The sequence below is a fragment of the Olea europaea genome, chromosome 9 (assembly GCF_002742605.1).
Source record: "Olea europaea var. sylvestris chromosome 9, O_europaea_v1, whole genome shotgun sequence".
Lineage (NCBI taxonomy): Eukaryota > Viridiplantae > Streptophyta > Magnoliopsida > Lamiales > Oleaceae > Olea > Olea europaea.
Window position 1 is genome coordinate 14,110,455 of NC_036245.1, and position 17,446 is coordinate 14,127,900.

At 32.6% G+C, this 17,446-nt stretch overlaps 1 protein-coding gene across 1 annotated transcript; it reads left to right on the forward strand.

Annotated features, from left to right (window-relative positions):
• The first annotated feature begins 351 nt into the window (after positions 1–351).
• LOC111400074 lies at positions 352–1,199 on the forward strand. The gene has a single exon (XM_023027527.1). The coding sequence runs from the start codon at positions 382–384 to the stop codon at positions 1,003–1,005; it is 624 nt and encodes a 207-aa protein (XP_022883295.1). The 5' UTR covers positions 352–381; the 3' UTR covers positions 1,006–1,199.
• Positions 1,200–17,446: the final 16,247 nt, after the last annotated feature.

Consider the following 17,446-nt stretch of genomic DNA (forward strand, 5'->3'; position numbering starts at 1 on the left):
CATTCGTTGGTTTTAATGGCCAACTAAGCATGTTCTATTAGGTAGCAAACGGAATATCTTGATTTCTATTAAAATTGAAGTTAAATGACCTGCTAAAATTTAAATTCTATATCCTAATTACAATTGGGGGCAAAAGTAAATGCAGGTTCAATTAATCCAGTAATCATAGTAAGGATTTTTCTTTTCATAAAGTTTTGGATATATAGACCCACAAACGTGTAATTTGAAACCAAAACAATTCAAAATCAGAAGTTGGCCCGTTAAAATTTAGCCGTTGCCTTTATTGCAGTATCAACGGCTAAATTTACCTCCTAAATAAATTTAGAATTTTCCTCTACATTAACCAGATTAATCCTGCGTTCTTACACCAACAAATTGAAAATGGCTTCTAAGCTTAGAAAATCATGTTCATTTCTAAATATTCTCCTATCATTTCTGAATTTCGTTCTCTTCATTCTTTCTGCAGCCTCTTTGGCTCCAACAATTTTCATCAAAATGCCACCAACTTCATTTGCTTGTGCATTCTTGATGGTTTCTTGCATTTCCCTTTTGTCTTCTTTCATAGGTTTTTACTCCCACCTCACTCACTTTTGCTACATAACCCACATATCCCTTCTCGTCGCCTCGTCCATTGCTCAATTATTCGGCATTTTAGCTTTGTTCACCAAGGAGAAATTGAGCCTTTCGATGCTAAAATCTCCTAGAGATCCTAGAGAGGCAAAGCTTTTGGTGAGATTGGAATGTGGGATTTTAATGGCCATGTTCGTTATGCAGCTGTGCGTGCTGACACTGACTTGTGCTGTGCATAGTTGTTGGTTGAGAGAATACGAAGGATTTGAAGTGGAGAGAGAAGAGACGGCGAAGAAGAGGAGGCAAAAAATTGCTAGAGTGCAAGAGGAATCCATGGCAAATGCAGCAAAAATTGCAGAGATAAAGGGGAAGGAATTTGATGCTAAAATGAAGAACAAGTATGGTCAATGGGGGAAATCTGACTTTGAAGGCTAACAAGGCCTGCTGATAAAGTTTCTAGCTTGACGTGCTTTTGATTTTCATTTCTTAGTCACTATGGGGTGGCAATATTATTATTTTGGATTGCTTCAAAAGAATATTTATTTATTTTGGATGTATTGTGTGAAGGCAGGGACAGTGAGTGTTCTTCCGTCAAAAAATATATGTATTATTTTGGATGTTTAGCAAAATTCGTTGACTTCTAAAATATTAAAATTTAAAAATTAATATGGATTCATTAGGGTACAAAACGTTCCTACATTTCAATGTTATATGCAAGACGTTCATACCTTTTACTTTTTGACATTTTCACCCCTATTTTCCATAATTCATTGCGGAAAATGTCATTTTCATCAATTTTAATGTAAAATGACTAATATACTCCTATTTAATAAACAAAAAAGAAAATAAAAGAAAAATAAAAAACAAATTGCAATCTTACTCCTAAACTTTTTAAAAAGTGCAATAAGTCGAACTAAATTATTAAAATATTAAAAATAACCAAAAAAGAAAAATCTTTCTCTCTTCTTCTTCCCCATCGTCAAACTCCTCCTCCACCAAATGGGGCCCGCTATCTTAGAAGCCAAAAAACTTAGGCATTGCACTACCCAAAATATCCAACTCATGAATCATGAATGTAAATACTGGGAGCACCACTTGTAAATACTGGGAGCACCACTTGTTCCCAACAAGACCCATGTTATTCCTAACACACCAATCGACTATATTTACGAGGTTGCTTCTCTTCATGTTTTTAAAATATCAACACATGCACAACTACAGTAGCAAGTGTCGCAAAGCAGGAATGAGTGGTTTGAGATGGTGGGAACCAGTGTCGGCGACAAAATTAACGATAAAAGGCAACGCGTTGCGCGTGTGATAAACTATGTTTTTTGGTTGATTTTGGACATATAAATTTTTTGTTTGTTCAATTTGTTGGAAAGTGTTTGGGATTGATGGCTGCTGTTTGTAATATGAGCTCCAGTGTTTTAGGCAGTGGTTGGGTGGTGGTTGGTGAGATGTAGTGCAGTAGGGTGAGTACTTTTAAGAGATGTAGAAGATAAAGGTAATTTATGACTCTTATGTTAGTTTGATGATCTTTTCTTCGAGTAGTGTTCTGTAAAATCACATTATAAATTGGCATTCGTTTATTTACATGTTATAATCTGAATCGATTATCTAAGGTTCCATGACCATATAGGATGTCACAAATTGTATACTCGATAATTCGAGTTATAGTAAGACACAATTCGTGATGTGATCAAAATTATGTCGTTAACAATCAGTACATAAAGTTGGATGCTTTATGTTGATAATATTGCATTGCTCTTGTTAAGATTTGTCTAGATCTTGACATAAGAACAATAAAGTGTTTCGATGCACATTGAACGAGACCACGCAGATGACTCATTTGTGACTATTCAAAATGAGACTCTACTTGATTATCAAACGATCACCTAAATCCTAAGCGAATAATGTACCTTTGATTGCTAGTTCAAGCTCTTTAAGGTACCAATGAGTAAAGTCTTAAATAGAAGATTGATCTCAGTGTTTTAGGAATTAGGCCGAAATAATTAGAGATCATATACTTGTGATAATGGAATCCATTAATTATTGAGATGATACGATCGTCATTCTAAGGTAGTTTCCTAAGCAAAGTGAATATGAGCTCAATAGTCCGATGATGAGAACGTTGGACTTTATATTGTGATTTGATCATAATGAATTAGTCGTATGAAAATGGAATTTAGAAGGTAGTACATGTTGAAGGGCAAAACAATCATTTTTCTAGTTTCAACATATTGACGATCAAATGGGGGTTGACTTGTGAAACGATAATCAAAGGATATTGTTATTGGATTATAATTTGCTTTTATAACTATCACTGGACTCGAGAGTGCAATCCAATTTATTAGTAGAATAAGCTGGGATTAATAGATGTATCACAATTGGTCAAGAGTTAACCCATTTAGAAACATCTATTGGAGCTTGGGTCATGTGAGTCCGGTTAGGTCTCTCTCTTGGCTTCAATAAAAGGTGTGTGACTTAATTGATCTACTACAATAAAGTCCAAGGAAATTTTTGTAATTTCAAAACCTTAATTGAGCATTATGCATATTTCTATCAAATTTAAGGTTAGCCACATTTCGTTTTCCCAAAAGGGAATACACCTAGAGGAGAACAAGGGAGATGATCTAAAGAAGGAATCATTTGATTAGGCCATTAAAAGCTCCTTCTAAGGTTGCCATCTTCCGTATCTAAGTATGAGTATTTTATAATCCAATGATCTCAAGCTTACCAAAAACCTTTATTATCATGATTTTAATCTTCAATGAAAAATTATTAAATCCTAGTGTAAAATGCATTTTTAGTTGGGTGGTTTTAGATTATTTATTTTTGACATGTTTATGCTTTAAATGTTTAAAGTTATTGTTGATATATTTACAATCACGTTTTGTAACACCCCAAATTCTCGTAACCAAAGCGTTAAAAATAATCGATCTTTCTTTGGTTCGACCCTTTTGATGTTAACCAAAGTAATTTGTAAATTAGAAAGTTTTTGAGTTTTGAAAACATATAAAAATATAATAGGAAGTAGTTATTCAAATAAACTTATAAAATTATGGCCAAATTTGGTTTTGGAAACATTTGGAGGCGATTCAGCAATTACGGAGTGAACAACAGCGGAAAAAGAATGTATTTGGCCTAGCAAATGTTTATTAAAATTTATGAAATTTTTACAGGGGCTAAAGCATTCATATATGTACCACATATAAAAATTTGGGGGTTTGATGATAACGATTGATGCATGAAAATATTGCTTGAACATGCTGGACAGAAAATCCGGATTTGAAACGACGCAGTTTACCAAAATCGACATAACTTTTTTCTCTAGATAATGTTTTAAGGAAATTCCAAAGGCTACTATTAGAAGACTCGTAGAACTTTCGAACGCGACTGATTTCACTCTAAAATATACAATGTAACCCAAATTATACCATTTTCAAATGGAAGATAGAATTTGGAATTATAATCAGCAGTGAGTAAACTTCGATCATAGACATACCAACGTTTGCAAATTATGGTTGACATGAATAGCATATAAAACTGAACGAAACAAATGTTTAAACGTCTTTAAAAGTGCCGTTTAATTATTCATAATACGTTTACATAAATTGAAAATTTTACTAGAAAGTTGAAAGCTTTTCAGATTGCCGAACACTTGCCACTATGCCAAACCGCCACCATGCCTCAAACCAACCTGTGAGATTATAGTGGGTGTGAGTACTACGAATAATACTCAGTAGGAAGACTCTAGAGTAAATGATAAAATACATATATGTTTTCAAAAATGCAAATTTTGATTATTCGTGTCACCATCAATTTATTTCTCTTATTTTGAACTACCAAACGGTGCTTCCTTCATGAGTAACACAATAGTAGTGTCACCTTCAATCTCTTTCTCTTATTTGAGCCACCAAACGGCGCCTCCTTCATGAGTGACACAACAATAAGTTTGATGCAAAATGAAAACAAATAATTCTTAAACCACTTATACAAGTGTCGAGAACACCCCTACCTTAATGCTTGAAGTTTGAATACCTTTTTGTGTTCAATATGTGAAAATTTAGCGTACTCTTTGCCTCTTCTTTAGAAGAATTTCATATTTAAAGTGCCCTAGACGATGGAAAAGGGGTAAAACAATTTTATGTATATGTATAAATGGAGGGTACAAATGACTTGGAAGAAATGAAATGTAAAATCCAATTGGCCTTTGAAAAAAATGTTGGCAACCCTTTATTGAACGTTTAAAAGAATAATTGTTTAGATTTCATTTCAATGTATTTTATGTGAGGAATAAATGCAAAGTCTTTTGGCATTTTAAAAGTTTTTTTTTTTAGTATATATATATTGAAATGAAACATATAGGTTATGTGGTATACTTTTGTGTTTATATAATTCCATGTATAAATCTCACACATGTTAAAAATTTGAATAAATTGGAAAAAAAAAAAACTGTTTCATATTATTAAACAATTAAAAGAATAATTTGATGTTTCATTTCATGTATTTAAATTTGTTGTTAAATGTCTTGACTATTTCACCAAGTTTTCAAATGTGTTTGATTAGTACTTTGAATATTCAATCTATTTTATTTTATTTTTTGTGGTCGCTACACTTTTGACCCCAGTTTTTTCATTTTTCTCATTGTAATGCATTTATTATTGTTATTTTTTCTTCATTTTACTTTTGTATATTGCGGAGGAGAAATGAGTTTTTGTTGTTGGTTTTTTATTGAAGAAATGAAAGGAGAAGAAGGACAACAAAATACAAGAAAAACCCAACATAACACTAGTGGTTGCAATGGCTCGGCTCGGCTCGGCCCACGAGCTCGTGGCTCGTCCGAGCTCTTGGGCCAAGCTGCGCTTTGGCTCGTGGGCTTGTCCATTTTTTATTTATTTTTATTTTTTATAAGAGTTTTATAAATAAATGAAATAATACAAAACATTTTTAAAAAAAAAAATAAAAAGTGTTAAAAAATACAAATAACTTAATGAAGACAATTTTTTATTTTTTTATTTATGTCATATTGTAATATTTTTCATAAAGTATAAAATATTTATACAATGAAGACGAATTATTTTTTTAAAATACATTTATAAAAAATATATTTTTTTGATATATTTTTAAAGTAGATAAAATGTAAACCCTCCTCCTTTATTCGGGGCTTCGGACCGGCTATATCAATTTTAACTAGGCGGAGTTAAAAATTGTACACGAACAACTTATTGTAACGTGTACAATTTTTAAAAAAAATTAAATTTAACGATTAAAAAATAAAGAAAATTTGATTAATATAATTAAATCAAATATCACTTACCTGACGACATGCAATTTAAGCGTATTTATCCTGTAGTCGAAAATGAGTGTCCTGTCAATCCTTCATGCACATTAACGCTTTCAAAACATCTTCTTTCAGTCGGCTCCTGATATCGGTCAAAAACCCTTTTACCTGTATTAAAAGCAGACTCCGAAACAACAGTGCTAATTGGAGGTGTAGTAGATCTTTTGCAATTGCAGAAACAATTGGCCAACGTCTTTCATACTTTCGCTAGAATTCTGAACTTTTTTTAATTGTTCTGTCTATTGGTATATTATAATTGAAGTAATTAATTAATTCGACAGACATCGCATTTTGAGTTTCGAGCAATGTTTGATGAGGTGCAAATGTAGACGACATAGCACTAGATGAACACATTGCAGTAGCATCATATCTAAATATATTAATGCCTTGAAATAAATTCATTATTTCGACATCATCTTCTTCAATTTCAACAGAAGGAGTAGGTGCAGAGGGTACCCGACTAACATTCACACCCATTCTTTCCGCATATAAATCATACATTTCACATAATGTTTGCTCTAAATTCTTATAGGTGATAGGTATATTAAGTATTAAAGTTTTATTGATTTGATCAATTACGTATTTAGTTCTCGAAATATTATATCGGGGGTCTATTGCGCATGCTAAAGGAAGTAACATAGGCAGTTCTTCCCAATATTTTCTAAACTTTAATTCCACAACAATTATAATTTAACTAAAAGCATGATCATTTTTATATTTATAGAATGTTCTTGCAATTATATAAAGGTGTTCAAGCACCATACATCTTGTGGGATAATAAACGCTAGATAAAATCTTTGTGGTCTCATAAAAAGGTGTCAAAAATCGTCTAACTTTCTAAACTAAAAATCCAATGGGATTCATTTAACATACCATCGTCATCACTTCTAACATGTCTATTGTTATAAAAGTCAATTACTAAATTTTCGAAACCTTCACATGACTTTAATAGCAAGTAAGTAGAGTTCCATCTTGGCCTACATCGCTAACAAATATTTTAGCAGTCGTCACCCCTAATTCGATACAAAAATATTCAAATGCTTGTTTTCTATTAGAAGAGATCGTAATATATACTAATGCATTTCTAATCCTTTGAAATTCATCTTTTATATGTTTTAAGCCATCTTGCACAATTAAATTCAAGATATAACATACACAACGAATATGAAACAAATACCCACCAAAATTAGGTTGAAGTGTCCTACACAATTTATCGACGACTACCTTATTAACACTAGCACTATCAAAAGTAAAAGATCGAATTTTAGTCTCGCAATTATATTCTCTAACAATACTGATAATAGCATTATATATATTATTAGCATTGTGAGGAAACTCAATAATTCTAAAAGCAATAATTTTTTTATGTATGCACCGAAGTGGGTCTATATAATGTGCGGTTGCAGCTATATATGCTCTTTTATTAACCCTTTCTCATATATCAGAAGTTAAAGATATAACACCCCAATATTGTTGTAAATTCATAATTAATTGTTACTTTGAATTATTGAAATATTGTATTGTATCGGCACGAAGAGTGTTTCGACTTACCCCAACGTACCTCAATTGTAGATATTCTTTCACGAACGAGACGAAGTGTTGATTGTCTACAATAGCTAGAGGCAACTCAGTGGCGGCAACAAATTTTACCATTTCGGTTCGAATATTATCCTCCGAATACACCCACGTGGATAGGGGTGAAGTTGTAGAACCGGCGCCTGGACTGCAAAATTGCAATTGTGTTTGACCAGCTGGAAGCAGTTCATGTTTGGCCGCACATGCTTTGCAGTGGCGGTTGAGATGGATGGTACAAATTCCTTTTTGCTATGCCAATCTTTGTTGGCAGTATTTACATACTGCTTTAGATTCTGCAAGGCTATCGACAACTTTTCCCATTGAAATCAACTTAAAGTGATTCCAATATTTTGCTTTTTTTTGGCCTTTCGCTTTTCCCTCGCATCTAGGATGTTTAATTCGGTATCTTCGTCCTCATGTTTCACTTCGAAAACATTAATATCATCCAAATCAATTGGATTATGGCTTCCCTGATCGTGAATGTGAACATCTTGAGATATGGGTATGTCATTTAGATCGATAAATTCATTTGAAAATTGACTTTGCGGCGTCCTAGACGATTCGCCATGATGTGGCCCACATCTCATATCGAATAAGCTCTCAACAAATGAGCGTTGATCCATTTGTTTGATTGTTTATGATAAAATCTTAACTAGAAGAATATAAATGTAGTGAGATTGTGAGAATTGAGAATTGAATGAATTGAAATTGTAACTAATAAACTGTAAAAATTGAATTGATATTGTATATTTTGCAGCACAAGGAAGTAAAAACTCGATAATTGGTATAATAAAACAGAGTTTAGAAAGTTGGAGACTTGGAGTAGATTGAGTAATTGATATGAAAAAAATAAAGGAGGGTTAAGGGGTATTTATATTAGAAGGGGGAACAAAAAAAAAAATTTCAGTGACGGAACGGTCACTAAAAAAGTGACCATTTTGGTCACTTTATCTTGGGCTTACGACGAGCCCGAGTCGCCCACAGGCCCTATTTTCACGAGCCGAGCTGCCGAGCCAACGAGTGGCTCGACCCTTTTGACATTCCTACATAACACCATGCTGGGCTGCGGCGTCCGTCATGATCGGAACAATGGCTGCTGTCGCAGTTTAAGCAAGGCAGCAGCCACCTGCCGACGACAGAGGCTGTGAAAAATGGCGTCGTCACTGGAGAAGTATGCGTATGTGGTGTTGTTTGTGTTTTCTTGCTAGGGTTTTGAAAATTAGGTTAATTTAGATTTTTTGGGTTTTTCTTTGAAACTTGGGGCAATCTTGTTGGATAAGAGTCCTGTTGGTTTTAAGAATTAGGCTTAAAAATTAAATTGACCCAATTTGGACATTACATGGGATGGACTACAAGAAAATCGAAGAATTGGGCCAGATCGTAGCCCAATGTAATATTTTTTATCCATATTGTCTAACTTTTCATAAAAAGCTGAGGGGGTTGGTACTATTTATACAACAGTATACTAATCCTATTTTACTGTAGATGATGTCATTTCTTAAATTTTTTTTTTGTTTTTGCATTTTGTGATCTTCATGTGAATCATTGATAAGACCATATCTCCATTTTGACACGCAACATTTCTCTTCGGCCTTTCCAAACTCTTTCTTCCCAAAATTTTCGGCCCTTGTTCTATTAAATTAGTTGTGTAGATCTTCCAAAAGAGCTATGGGAGATCTATTTGCGTGGCTAATATCATTCTTTTTATTTTTTATTATTATTGTTATTATTATTCTTTTGTGCTTGCTGTCGGCCAAAACGGTTATGGGAAGATAACGTTAGATACTTACATTAATTTTCTTTGGTGCATATTTCATAGAGGAAATAAAAGTCCAAACAATGCAGAAATTCTGCATATAGTTTTCATCTTATCGCCACATAATTCTATAATTTTTGAAAAAAATGTTGATGATTGGTTTAAGAATAGACGAGCTTGCTAAAGAAAGAGAAAGCATGAAAATCCTCAACTGAAAAATCTGATGCATGAAGTGCAACATCATTCTACACTATATTCTGATCAACGTTTAAGAACCTTCAATTTAACAGGTTTATATTTAGTAGTACTTATGCTATATGTTTTTTTGTGCTTGTATTTGTTTTAATTTTTCATCTCATTTATATTTTTGGTGCCTGTATTTGTTTTAGCTTTGATCTCAGTTTTGGTAAACAATATATATTAAGATTTTTTCGGGGAAAAAAAATCTCCGAACAGTGCAGAGAGATAGATGTCACCATTTCTTCGCATTGTGCGGAGTTTAGCAATTTGGAGAGATCAGTTGATCTCTTCGAACTACACGGAGAGATTTTTTTAGCAGTTGTTTGAGAGTGCTTGTAATAAACTAAATTTGGTAATTTTTTTATACATAATTATGTTAATTTATTAATATAGAATATATTTTTTTAATTACTTACAACTCCTTTTTTCAAGTTGTTTTTTCTTTCTTTTTTTGTGCTTGTATTTGTTGTAGTTTTTCATCTCCAGTTCCTAAATCCAAATACTATATAGTAATGACATTTTTTTAAAAAAAATAAAAAATAAAAAATCTCCAAACAGTGCAGAGAGATGGCACCATGACCATCTCTCCGCATTGTGCGGAATGTGGAGGGGAGAGTGTTCTCGTTGCACATTTCGGAGAGATCAATTGATCTCTGCGAACTATTTGGCTAGTTGTTTTTTTTTTTTTTTTTGGATATTCAAAACTATTCACTACTATCTTCTTGAAAATTCAAAATTTATTCCCATTGATTGAGTTTCTCAATTTTTTTATGCATGTTTGTTTTCTATTCAATTTAAGTGAAAATTGCAGTTGTGTATTTCTAACAATTATGATTTTTATGTCCTTTCTAATTTATGAATACAAAACATGCTACAATCCAATATATGCACACAGAAAGTTGACTTAAAGCATGCTTGGGAGTGCTTATAAGTGATTATAAGTTGCGGTTTTACAAAATGTGTGGGTAAAAGTATGTTTAACCAACTTAAATTATAATTTAAGATTTGCCAAACACGCACTTAATTTGATAGGTTTGCTTCAACTTATGTTTGAGCAACTTAAATTATAATTTAAGCTTTGCCAAACACGCACTTATTTTGATGGTTTTGGTTTAAATCGATGAACTGATAATTATACTTGTATAAAACAGCAAATTAACTTTGTTGGTAGGACACAGGTATAAGTGCAACAAGTACATCTCATGACTCAATTGGTGCAAATGCTAATATCACTTAGCATCAGGCTAGACTCCAAGGCACTGCTTCTGCTGCCTTAAAAAAATTGGTGCAGAGTGTCCGTACATGCACTGGACACTCTACACAATGTGTGTGGACTGTCCGCACATTGTGCGGACTCCAAGGCCCTACTTCTGCTATCTCAAAAAATTGGTGCGGAGTGTCCGTGCATGCACCAAACAGTCCGCACAATCTGTGCGGACAGTCTGCACGTCCAAATTGGTGCGATGCGGACAGTTCGGAATTCGCTCCCAAATTGGTGCGGAGTGTCCACACATGCATCGGACACTCCACACAATGTGTGCAGACTGTCTGCACATCCAAATTGATGCGGTGCGAACAGTCTGGAGTCCGCACATGCACTGGACACTCCACACAATTGGTTTTGAACTTTTTTTTTTATTTAATCATGCAACCTAATTTTATTTTGTTTGTTATTTTATTAGTTAAAAATATGTATTAAATATAATAAAAATATATAATTACAAAAATCTAAAAAATAATAATAATCATTCTTTGAACAAAGAAATATTTAACTTTAATATAATACAAAAAATAGAAAAAAATAACTTCTAAAAAAAGCTTATGAAGAAGACAAAAATAACAAAATAAAACCTGGGAAAATTTGTCATTATTCTTCGAATGGAAAACCAGTCAACAATATGGATTTATTGTGTGGTGTTAATTTTTTTTAAATAATAATAATAAATCTTCTTATTACTACGCTAATAAAACTATAATAATTTTTTTTTTTACAAATTAAATAAAAAAATTATTTTTATCTTCAACAAAAAACACATTTAAAAATTAGTAATTTCATAACCACCCTTCCTTAATTTTTTTTTAATTCTGAAAAATACAATTATAAAAAAAGAAACAACATTTAATAATAAGAATTCAATATTAAATAATTTTAACACATTTATAAGAAAGCAGCAACGTATACTGTATATGCAAACATATTCGTATATACCGTATTTGCAGCTTACTGGCAGCATATACGATATGTTTTTAAATACAATGTATTGTAAATACGGTATGTTGTAAATATGGTATTTGCAGCTTATCGACAGTATATATTGTATGTTGTAAATACAATATGATGCAAATACAGTATACTGTAAATACGACATTTACATTTTATAGTATTTGCAGACTACCGTATTTACAGGCAACTTATCGTATTTGCAGCTTACTGTAAATGCTGCCTACCGTATTTGCAGCCTATTGTATTTGCAAGGAAATTATCGTATTTGCAACTTACCCAATGTATGTACAGTAAGTATATACTACATACCATATTTGCAGTTTACTGTTTATACCAATTTTTGCACTTACAAATACCGAGAATGCAAACGTCATACATTCACTTACCAAACCAAATGTAGAAAAAAAAATTCCAGATTTTTATTTTTTCAACATAAGCATAAAATAAATATAAAAATATATGAACGACAAAATATAAATGTATATGAATATGCAAGTCAATTTATAACTTTGTGCACAATCTTCAAATTTTATTGAATTACACAAAATTTAGAAATATAATCTTCACATTCAGCTCAATCATATGAACACTATCAAAGAATATAGGCAAAATAGTTTGTATAACCTCGTATATTTCTTATTCAAACATGAAATATAAAAGCATACTTTTTTTTTACTATTGCAATGGTAAAAATAATTTGTAGTTATTTTCTTTTATTGTGGAAATATTTCTAGATATTGCTTCAAAAAATTTTCAAAAAATAAAATTCATACGCTAATAAAAATACTATTATAAAATTCGTGCAACACACGCAACCGTGACTAGTAATTTAAATTGTGGAAATTGCACCAGATACCTTATTTGTAGTAAATATTCAGGAAATACTCTGCAATCTTTTTGTTTTTTACAATAATTACTGTATTTGGTTAGTAAAAAAAACCCAAAATCATATCTCCCAAATTGATTTTCACACATGTTTCACGCAAATCATAATCTGTTCTATTATTACCCAAAACCAAAGAATGATTCACGTTGCGCCGATTTGGGGGTGCTGCAACCATAGAAGCCCTAATCTAACGAGCATCTACTACCCACCAATCCCCTCAATCTACAAGTTCCAAACCCACAATGGCAACCCCCAGCGGTATTATCAATTTGTCTACAGAGAAGAAGAGGTCCGTTGAAACAACTAAATATCAAGCTCCATACTTGGGCTCCGTATGGGTAATTCGAAATTGTGAAGCCACCTCAGTTGCTTCGCTGTCGAAATGCCGTTTGTCCATGGGCAACGTTAAAACACAGCGAGTAGGAGATTCGTCCAAGTCGTGTGAAATCATCAAACCCAAAGATAAAAGCAGCACTCCTACACGTCGCATTACACGCTCGTTTAACCCCTTGTCACGTTGTAAAGGTTCTGTCAACTATCCATCTAACACACAAGGTGCGCATTCAGAAGCTGAACTTTCCGTGATGGTGACTCACCTTAAGGACAGTGGCATAGCCGGACCTGAGGAGAGGCCCAAGAGGCCATCGCCTCAGGCCCACATCTTTAGAGGGCCCAAAAAATAATTTATTTTTTTGGTTTTTTCTTTTTCTTTTTTTTTTTCTTAAATCCCACTAATAACATTCAAAACATCCAATAATTGTCTCATTAAATAAAAACCTAAGCCTCCTCCTCAATTCTTAACTTCTCTAAAGTCCAACCCATTTATACTAATTCACTCTTGCTCCATACAAAATAAGGCTTCTTCAACAATTATATCATGAATCTGGTAACAATACTGTATACATTTGAAGTTAAATTGCTTGATTTTTTTTTTGATTGATTTGCCCATTCTATTTTATTTATATTTGTTTTATATATGATTTGCAACAAAAATTAATTGTTTTATGTATATCTAGATTTTTATTAGCTTCTAATGACTTTTATAAATCCCATAGTTTTTAAATTAACCGATTTTTATAAAATAAAGCTTTTTCATGGATTTTTATTGATTTTGCATTTGTGTGCCTACATTATTTATTTTTTCTTTTTCTTTTTATTTCACATTTAGAAAACTTTATATTTTATGATCATGTAAGAAACAGAAAGCCACTGAGGTTTGAGAGTTTGGGAAATTATATTTTTTTTTGTTGTTCATACAAGTATTTTTAATAATAAGTTTATTGTGGGATTATTTACTTTGCTTCATTGGAATTTTTGCATTGCTGTATTATTTGGTCTCTATTTTGGTGCCAAGTGTGAATGTGGCCAATTTAAGTGTACTCTATACCCCTTTCTTTGGATCAAAATTTTCACCTACTTTCTGAACATGGTGCACACATTTTGGTTGCTATTTTTCTTTGATATTGATGGAATATTAGATTGACTTTTCAATGTAAGATATGCAAACATCTCCACAAAACTCATATAGTTTCAACCCAATCACATAAAATAAGAGGCATGGGTTCAAGAAATTTTATTATGGTTTTCTTTGAGTGTTTTCTATAACTCGATGATGGTATATATGGATTCAATTGCCTTTGATTTATGATTTATGAGGGTTTCATGAATATTGACTATCAACTGATTAATTAATTATTATGTATTAATTTATGTTGTCATTCTTATGAATTTGCCTTATGGTTGGACAATTTGACTATTCAAAATTGATTGATTTTTTTGTCTCTAAAATCGCAAGACTAGTTGTATTAAAGTTATTGTTTAAAACATTATAATATAAATATTTTGTATATTTATTTTATTTTATTTGTTGATTTTAACTTAACAAATTTAATTCCATAAAACTCTTATAAATGAGAAAAAAAAAGACTGCTTGCTATGATTTAGGAGCCCAAATTTTGAAATTCGCCTCAGGCCTCACGAAACACAGGTACGGCCCTGGACAGTGGTAAGAGGCCCATCGAACCTGAAGATGCAGATCCAAGCATCAAAAGGAAAAAGTTTGTGCCCCCGCACATTCCACAGACAAGTATGAATTTTGAGCAACATTGCAAATTTCAATGTTGCAATTTTTTTTAATGTATTCATTTTTACGTGTATCTTTTCATATGTACAGTTCTGTGTACATGACACGGGAAATGTGAAATTTATATGATTGCGTGATACATGAAATTAAAATCCTAAACTTTTATATATGGGAACGATGATTAGGTACATGCTTCGAAAAATATTGCAATGTTGAAAACCATATTGCAAACCATTTTTTTTGTTGAATGTATTATTTTTTATGTGTATGTTTTCATATACACAGTTCTGTATACGCGACACGTGAAATGTGAAATATATATGATTGCGTGATACATGAAATTAAGATTTTAAACGTATATATATGTGATTGATGATGAGGTACATGGTATATTTACTTCCGTACAAGATACTTAATTGCATCATCCGTAATGCCAACCTAAATGGTAATCAATATAATCTGAGAATATAGTTAACTTGTAGTGAAAATCAGTTTCTTTCATTCACTTCCGCACAAGATAGTTAACTTGTATTGCAACCCAGTTTGTTTCATTACAGAATATGCTGATGACTATTTTTTTTTTATTTGTGAAAAAATAAAAATAGGATCCCGTCTACTGTGTGTACCCAGAAAACAGAGTGGGGGCCAGCATCAATGTATTTTTTAACAACGACATATTCTCAAAACTGAAAACATTTTGAATGAAGCTGCAGAAGGATATATTTTCTAGAACATATTTTGGTCATTTCATTCAGATGAGTGATATTTGGTTGCTATATCAGACTATCCACAAAATTCTTCCTGTGGAAGTTGAGCAGTCAAACCATGGTGAGATGTGGTTCATGGTATCTGGGGAATGTTGATATTTAGTTTTAATCATGTTAAGAATCGATAATCACAATCCAATAAATTAATAAAATGAATTCATACCTGTGGAAGCCATTATTGATATGAATAGTAGTTGTAATAGCAGCAAAGATCTTCCCCTCCTTATTCCTCACAAAAGTATTAGATATCAATGAGGCAAACTAATGAAAAACATATGGAGAGGAAAGGAGACCTAGCCTTTATATATAGGAAATAATTTGAGCCGTCCCATTATGACTAGAATTCTAATTAGGCTTTATTTTCAGCCCACATACTTTAAATTATCACATCAAATTAATTACAATCCGTACGGTGTAAAAAGCCCAATTGATCACTTAATAAATTTTGGCCCAAACACAATTATCATTATGAGCCATATATCTAACCCGTAAAATTTTTCAATCGAATGTGAAGCCCACATATGGAGTTATTAATTATTCCAACATTCTCCCACTTGGGCAAATATTTGATTGCCATAACAAAGTTTTAACACCCGAGTTAGACTACATAGGTGGCCACAAAAATATAGCTCCAATGATGACGCCTTACGTAACATGATCCGATCCAACAAGAATATTAACACCGAACATGGAAGTCATTACACCAATTTAAGAGATGTAAGACCATTCCATAGCTACAAATGTCAACATTCTTATCGACATGGATCCCCATCCTCCAACTAATGTGGTAGTAGGTGATATGAACTTAGCACCAAATGTGATCAAAAAACTGTGCTAACTCATATCGGTCCTCATAATACTTTGAATCAAAATGAAGCCACATGTCTCTAAAAGAGACTCATCTTATGTCTTTACATGTCATATCTCAAGATCACAATAATATTATAATAAAAGACATAAGTCAAATGTATGCTCAAAATAGTCCATGGATAGGTGAAAAATATTTTATTGTCAGAAGGGGCTGTACCCGAAAATATATGGGTTGCCTACGTACCCCGTAAAGGGATCAAGCCCAAAACGTAGTTCTTTACATAAATAACTCCCACTTACCAAAAACATCAAATGTTTCCACAATACCCATATTAGTAACATATGTCTTAAAAACTTTTGGAGCGAGTCCCTTAGTCAAGGGATCAGCAATCATCGCCTCTGTATTGATATGCTCTATTTTCGTCTGCCCTTCTTTGACTCTGTCTCTAACAACCAAATATTTGATGTCAATATGTTTTGATCCACCAGATTTTTATTATTCTTTGAAAAGAATACTGCTGCACTGTTATCACAGTAGATGGTGATCGGTCTTAAGATGGAATCAACAACTTTCAAGCCAGAGATGAAACTTCTTAACCAAACGACTTGAACTGTAGCCCCATAACATGCTACAAATTCAGCTTGCATAGTAGAAGATGCCACTCGAGTCTGTTTAGCACTTTTCCAAGAAATAGCACCACTAGCTAATGTAAAAATGTAACTTGAGGTTGATTTCAAATCATCTTGACATCCAGCAAAATCAGAAGCAGAATATCCTACCACCTCAAGATGATTTGTACGTTGGAATGTAAGCATATAACTTTCAATTTTCTTCAAATATCTCATAACTTTCTTAGCTGCTTTCCAATGCTCTTATCCTGGATTAGACTGAAATCTTCTAAGGACACTTACTGCGTGGCCTATATTCGGTCTAGTGCAAACTTGAGCATACATCAAGCTCCCCATAGCACTAACATATGGGATCATCTTCATAGACTCTCTTTCCAGCTCATTCCTTGGACATTGAGTTTCGTTAAACTTATCTCCTTTTATAATAGGTACATCACCAGGTGCACAATTCTGCATATTAAACCTTTCTAGAACACGTCGTATATAAGCTTTCTGAGAAAGTCCCAATAAGCCATGATTTCTATCATGATGTATTTCAATGCCAAGTACATAGGAAGCTTC

Excerpts from the sequence above, each read along its gene's own strand:
- LOC111400074 (XM_023027527.1), top strand. The coding sequence starts at position 382 with ATGGCTTCTAAGCTTAGAAAATCATGTTCATTTCTAAATATTCTCCTA.